Raw genomic sequence first — 7,500 nt, 5'->3', positions numbered from 1 at the left:
TAGAAATTAACGAACGGAACGGCAAACGAGGAGCACACCTTGACTTAATTGATTAAAACAATAATTGGAACTGAAACTGGATCGCTCTGTCACTTGTGTCGTGTCGTGAACATCATCATCGATGGGGTGGGGTGGATAGAGAGTAATGCACGCGGCAGGCACGCCACCATCACCACCACCACCATTAGCCAGCCACCCGGAAGGAGCAGAAGGAGGACAGAGGGTACTACCTTCAGGATCATGTCGTCCGGCATGAGACCGGCGCGGCGAGCCGCACCGCCCGGTTTGACGCTCTCGACAAACACGGGCTTGTCGCCGGACACCTTCATCCCGTAGCCGGTCGCATCCTTGTTGACGGTCAGGACGAGCGTTTGCATCGCCATCGAACCATTCGATGCGGCTTCGCGCGTTGGCGTCAACGTTTGTGGCCGCTGCTGTTGTTGCTGCTGAGACGAAGGCGTCTGGTGCTGCGGACGGGATGTAACTGTTGCTGCGTTGCCATTCTGGTTCGCCGATGGTGGCGCCACTGCCGTCGTCTGACTCGGTACAGAAGACCTGCGATTGTTCGATGCGCCAGTGCCAGGATGTCCGCAGAGCCACGCAAGCATAAACAATGGGTGTATGTGTGTATGGATCGATAGGTTGGGAGGGGTTGGATGAAGAAATTGGATTAGAAAAAAAGAACGGTAAAACGGATAAGCAACAGCTCTGGACTTAAAAACAAACAAACACTAGGATAGTGCGGACATAGGACAGGGAGGGTGACAGGGTTAAACTGTGCCAACAGAGGGTAAACAGTTGGGGGTAAGTTTGTGAGCAGAAAGCAACCTTCATTGCGTTATCTATGTGCCGTGAGACGCTGCCTATAGTGGGCTGGTAAAAGCTTACTATCGTGGTTGAAGTCTACCATGTGCTTCCTATACGTTTATAACTGATCAGGAATATTTATTACACAAATTAAGATTCGCTTCTTTAGTTCTCTTACTTTTCAGGGTACGGAAACTATGTTTCTCTTAATACCTCACAGTGGAATTCATGATCATTGAACCTTCGACAGAAGCTAATTCAAGTTATTAAGCGCTGTATGGCCACTAGGAGAGACCTCACTCAAAGTATTGATTGAACAGTTTGTCTTCTGATTATTATCACTCTTATTATTAGTCACCGAACTGAACAGATGTTGCAAGTACTAAAAAGAAAACTATTGAAATATGCAAAGTTGATAGAATAATATACAAAACGAATGTTGTTAAGAGATTGCAGAACACGGTCAGATTGTCCAAAAAGATGTTTTGTTAAATGTTCAATGCATGTGCATCTAATTTGATACCCTAAAGAGGGTTTTTTTTCATCATTTCTGTCAAAGAATCTGACTGATTTCGTTGGTACTGATCTGATTTGCCAGCACAAGTTTGTATCAGTATGCAGAACTCATTTCGGAGATAAAAGTGACACAGACACACAACAATTGATTTAAATTGGTCTCGCGTTATGCTTGTAAAAGCTTTACAATCCCAGGAATAATATCTTGTTATAGTTTTGCTATCGGACGATACCACAACGTGTGGTGGATTAAAAAGACATCGAGTTTATAGCGATGGTCATCCTTTACATTTACAATTTACAATCGACTTACTTCACGGTCATGTCAAAAGGCTACTTTTAGCTTTACACATATTAGCTAATACTACTTTTTTAACAATGATCATCTAAATGCCTAAACCTATGGTTCGATACCATGAATACCGGGGCATTCACCAGAAAGTATAATTGAACTACAGTTACTAACTACATCAAGATGCTAACTTTACAACAAAAACAAAATACGATAAAATACCTCTATTCATTGCCAGTGTAAGTAGCACAGTTTCTTCAGTTCAAAAAGAAAGACTCCCTCATTAATTAGTCACATTTTAACACCCCCCCCCCCCCCCCCCAACAGATTCCTTTCGTCGCAACGCTGCTAACGCTGGAAAGCCCCTATTTCCCATGCCCAGGGATGAAAAGGTGGCAAAGTTGCGAAAGTAGCTTCTGAATGGCCACTAGCTGACAATTCACCGTGAAGGTGAGGTCCCCGATTTCCAGAGAACGCCGGCACCAACAATGCGATTCTTTTGCGTTCCGTGCAGTACTTTCACTGGATGCTGGATTGCGGACAGCGATAGACGCGTGTGGCATGTCCACCGAAGACAACAAAAACAACCGAGTCGCCGCAATCTTGCGAATCTGAGGGATGCAACATACAGTGAGTCTGCATCGCAGATGTTTGAACGCCAGCCAGATATGCAGATATGGCACACGCCTTGCCCTTGCACTTGGCCGCCACCACACGCATCATCTAGGGGGCCCACCGGGAGGGTTTCCCTTTCGCGGGACGATTCCTTGGCATTGGCATTGGGGTGCCAACCCGATGACCAGATGAGGCCACCACAATACGCGGCAATACAAGCACGCCCTCCTGACACACGAAACAAACGCATGGTGCCGTGGGATGGGAACACATTTTATGCAAATTTCTGCATCTCGAATGGACCGCGAGCGAGTCAGGGGGCCGATGCTGGTTGCACGCTGCTCAAGGTATGGCAACGACCGGGTTGAACATGCCGATACCGAGGATCAGCTGCTGCTCCGGATGTCGATTACACACTACGACGCCGACTCCCCGGACTTTAATCTTCAGAAAAACATTATCCAGACTCCCTCTCTTCCACGGTTCCAGATTCAGGGGGAAAAAAAAGATTCATCGATCAGTGCTACAAGCGTGGACGAACCATCGGATCGATTGGATATTAAAAACATCTAAAAATAGTAGCCCAACCCAAAAAAAAAACACACCGAAACGGAAAGGAAGTCGTTTGCTTTGGCTGCCATTACCACTATCGTGTGCACGGCCCGGCCCAGTGCTGAAAAACTTCATTTCTGCTGCTGGACCCCATTTCCCGACATTTTCCTCGAGATAGAGAGACCGTCGGACGGTCGGTCGGTCGGTCGGTCGTCGGTGTGCGCGCGCGCTCGACGGATGTTTGTGTGATCGATAGAACAAGACATTTGCCTTTGCCTCGTCCGCCCCGAACCGTTTCGCCTGGCACATCTACCTCGGTGGTTACTGGTGACCTCCTACGCCGTGGTGGTGGCCACATGGTAGCATGTGCGCGAATCACCACCGTGGACGTTGTACAGTGGCGATTATAAACATGGCAGAGGGAGTGTTGTTCGCTTGTCTTCAATCGCCGCACCGATGATGACGAGCTGCCCAAAAAGGCCCCAAAAAGGCGCATTTCATTCGTTTAATCCGTTCGCCTAAAATGAAACTGAACGTTAATGGTGAAGATGTTTTTGTGCTTTACCGGGACGCTTGTGTTTGAGGGGGGCATTACAAGCATGATTATGTTGTCGCTCATTTTCGGTTCCTCAACATAACAAATGCACGAGTGCCGCCTGACGGGAGCCGATTTCATCACTTTCGGCAATAAAATCGGCGCAAAACCCGCTCTCTTTTGCTTCATTTGTCAACACGGGGGATGCGTTAGCGCTAAACGACACACGACACACCGAATGGCCGCCAACGGAGGTGGAAAGCGGAACCATAAAATCTGTCAGTAGCAATTTACGCGATTTAGTTCCTTCGCGTGTTAGCTTTCCGTTGGCACGGGTTTGTCCGCGCCTGGTTGGTGCTGCTGGCGTTCTTCCAGCCACAGAACACAAACTCTGCTGTGCGAACAAGCGGACTGATTCAAAGCGAACGTCCACGGCATGGATGGTTGTAATTAGAGAGAGAGAGCGAGAGAGTGAGTGGTCCATCGGAATCCGATTTCGTTTATCGGGTTAATTCACTGCCATCAATGGCCAGTTGCCGGTGAGAAGAACTGAATGGCCAACATCGAAAACCCCTCAAGATGGCGTCCCAAGGGGTGTCTTGAGCTCAACTCAACTCTGGAAGATAGTTCGTTTAAGGAAGAACTGAAACATACATTCCGTGAGACAGCTTTGTAACTCTCTGTTACAACTCCTGGACGCGATGCCCTTCTGGAAGGTTTGGATCACTGTGTTCCGGAACTGCAAACGAAATTCAGGGTGCGGGATTAGGAACATGTGAGATGAGGAAATCGAGGGGGGATCGAGAGGAAAAAACGGAAAATCCAATCCATATGTGGCGCGCTAGTGCGCGGCCTTTCTGATCGCCATCACCATCACGTTCTTCTGCTTTCTCTCCACTATCACAGACCCAACAGTGAGCTCCTGAATGCTCTGCTTTCGTTCTTCATTCGTTCTTCACTCACCAACAACGATGCCGCAGCCGGTATTGATTAGCAGCATAGCTTAATGTGGCGGTGGTTTGTAGATGAAGTTGAGAAAGCAACATTTACGTTTCAGTTTTAAGCTCTTGGTATCAAAAAGATCATACGCTTTGAATGATGATGCGCAGCAGCAACTACCGTGGAACTGTTTGAGTAACAATCGCCTCATCAACCTAATCTACTCCTTTGGACCTTATTGAAGCGGACCATAGCCTACTGTTGCGCGCCATTGCTTAACTGCTCTAGCTCGCTCATCTGCCAGCACATCACCACCAGCCAGCCAGCTAGTGCTCAACCTGCACGACAATTATGATTTTTATTAAGTGCAATCGAGAGACGCTTCTTTACGCCACCGCGGGGATTTTACGTAAGCGAAGACCGCACCACGGCCACACCACAAAGCACCACCGTTACACTCCGTCCGAATGGATCGTGCGTTGCTGCTGTTGCTTCGCTGATAAATGGGCTAAGGCGCGTTCAACGAACTGGAACATGTCGCCTCATCTTCTCGTTTCTCCACATCGACGTGTACAGCACACAGCAGCGAGACGCTGTTTTTTTATGCTCATAATATCGCCGTAAAAAAACGGTAACGGACCGCGTGACAAAGCAGCGCGTCGTGAATTGCAAGCGAATCTTCGCTACAGAGTGCGTGCCCACCTTGCGGTCTGGTCTGGTGTGATTTGATGGCCAGAATGGGGGCATCAATAGAAGCTGCTGGCTGTTGACAGGGTAAATGAGGGACAGAATTCTCTCCCCCGATATAGGTTAATATGAATCTTAACGAACTCTTCAAATCCATATGACAGAAAGCGATAAAGAGCTCGACCAGCGGCAGTCGGATGATCAATTCCACGATACAACTGCAACATCAAACCGTTGCGCAATCACTGCAGCGGCACGGCAACTCATACTCCCCACAAAAAAGGGGCCAATTAACGGCCAACAAATGGACGACCAGGCGGAGTCCTTCCAGTCCCCTTCTGATCATTGTACTCGGTGAGGCGGACCCTCCTTCGCTGCTGCATAATTGATAAGGGGGTTGCTGCTGCCGCTGCACGATAGCCATGGATGTGGCTGGATGCATTGCCGGTCCTGGCATTATCAAAGGACGTGTTGTCCTTTTTGGTCTGATCCTTTTGGTCCGATGGGAGTGATTCAAAAAAAGGGGATGGCGGCCTAGGGTGGAGTCGTGACATCAATCCAGCACTCTTCTCGTCGCCCGCCTTGCTTTTACTTATTATTTTGTATTGTCGTTTCGATAACGAGTTGTGAACTTTATATGCTTGCGACTTTTTATGGCGCCAGAGACAGGCGGTTCCCCTTAGTAGTTTGTCTGCTGTTAACAACTCCCAAAAGGGTTCCTCCTCTTGCTCCTCTTGCTCCTCTTGCTCCTTCCTCTCATCCTTCTTTCTCCAGTTGAGCGCAAACATAATGGTTCTGGGGTCTGATAAATAACAAACCGGCGTCAGAGAAGGGAGTGTTCCGTTTAAGCTACACCAGAGAGGAAAGAAGTATGGAGTTAATCACCAATCCGCAGAAAGGGGCGACACGCAGCAAACGTGATGATATAATGGAAGGAAATCCGATTTTAATCACAACAAACGAGCAGCGAAGACCCGGTACCTGGACATGGCAACCGGGTCCCCAATTTCGTCCTTATTTTCCTATAAAAAAAAGGATAGATTTTATGGCAACTGAACTGGTTTGATTGATGGCGATGCAGCATCTACTCTCAGTCGGGAGCAACACTCTCGCCACTCTTCAGCCAAGCGGAGAGAAAGCATGCCGGCATCCGAGAGTCCAGCGTCCGGGAGCGGATATCGGTGGAGTATTGGCCCGGTGGAGTATTTTCCTCGCGTGAGATTCCAAGGAGACCAGATGGGGTGTATGCTCGGTCAGGCCAGATGATGCTGTGCGCGGTTCACCGGCAATGAGATGTCGACGACGTGGCGCGATGACACTAATACCACTCACCAGCTCACCAGCACACACAACGTGCAAGCAATTCCAATCGTCACATCGGCATGCCGTGAATCAATGGCCGTTTTTGCCGGCTAGCTGGCCGGTTGGTCGAAGGTTGGTGCCAAAAAAGATGAAGGATGTGCCATGCGCATCAGCTGCTGGCTGTGTTTTGGCTGTTGCCGGTCGGTTCTTCAGCGAACCCTTCATCTGCGGGTAACCTCTCCTCCCCCGGGGGGTGTGTATCATTGTGGGTCAATCGGTAGTGGTAGTGTGCTCATGGTTCCAAGGGATGAAATCACCATCCGTTGGAGTTTCTTACTAACCACTAGCGTGTTTGTTTGGCCACAAGATTGACTTCTGTTATGGTCTCAGTCACAAACATTCCAATACGCTAGAAGACTTTGTTCTTTAAAGTGAAATGATGATCATGTAGAATGATTATCTTCTACTGATATTTCATGGAAAAAGGAACATTTTGTCCATGTAAAAGCAGCATTAAGGGGGACTTCGGTATTTTCGGACCAAAAAAGGCCCTTTTTTGACGAATTTTTGGGACGTAACCATTCAACTTTATTTATGCAAATAAATGGCATATTATTCTACAACTTTTGTAGAATATTTGATATAGTTTTGAGCAACATTCATGCACAAACTATTCCAAGCCATCAAATTTTGGTAGGCGTGTCGACGAAAAGATACTTTTTACGGTGTCCATCGAAGCGACATGACGGGTCATCTGAAACATACAAATCGATATTCGTTACAAAGGTTATAAGTTTATCTAGGTAACCCCGGAGAGTTTTTGTTAATATCCTATTTTTCGATTTTTGGCAGATTTTTGAAGTTGAAAAAGTGATGCTTTTTGCGATTCTGCCAAAAAAACGAGCTTTACAGAATTGTTTAAAAAAAAGTATAAACAATTTCAATGATATCTCGACGAAACTACCTGGCAAAAAGTGTACAGATTATGTGTAAAAAATTTCAAAACGATCGGCCCAGTAGTTTTTACGGAACGATGGGCACCGACTTTGAAAGCGTTGGTTTTGGGAAACGCTCTTCAAAGTAGCGGGCTGCATGGAGCCTTGTATGAAACGCGGATTTTCAAAAATCTGTATCTTTGTCAGTTTTTCTTCGATTGATCCAAAACTTTTACACAATATTCTTGAAAGGATCAGCTTTCAGGGAAAAATGTTAAAAACATGTGTCACAAATAAAAATGAAATACCGAAGTCCCCCC

General features: G+C 47.2%; 1 protein-coding gene across 4 annotated transcripts in view; it reads right to left on the bottom strand.

The window, feature by feature from the left end:
* Positions 1-7,500, bottom strand: part of LOC126577096 (uncharacterized) — a 66,440-nt gene that overhangs the window by 43,517 nt on the left and 15,423 nt on the right. For all 4 annotated transcript variants that reach the window (XM_050238506.1, XM_050238505.1, XM_050238507.1 and 1 more), the window contains exon 3: positions 231-555. In XM_050238506.1, coding sequence (XP_050094463.1) covers positions 231-555 — 325 coding nt within the window. The remainder of the gene's footprint in view (positions 1-230; positions 556-7,500) is intronic.

The sequence above is a fragment of the Anopheles aquasalis genome, chromosome 3, assembly GCF_943734665.1.
Source record: "Anopheles aquasalis chromosome 3, idAnoAquaMG_Q_19, whole genome shotgun sequence".
Lineage (NCBI taxonomy): Eukaryota > Metazoa > Arthropoda > Insecta > Diptera > Culicidae > Anopheles > Anopheles aquasalis.
The sequence above is the reverse complement of the archived record's forward strand: the minus strand, read 5'-3'. Positions and strand labels throughout refer to the sequence as shown.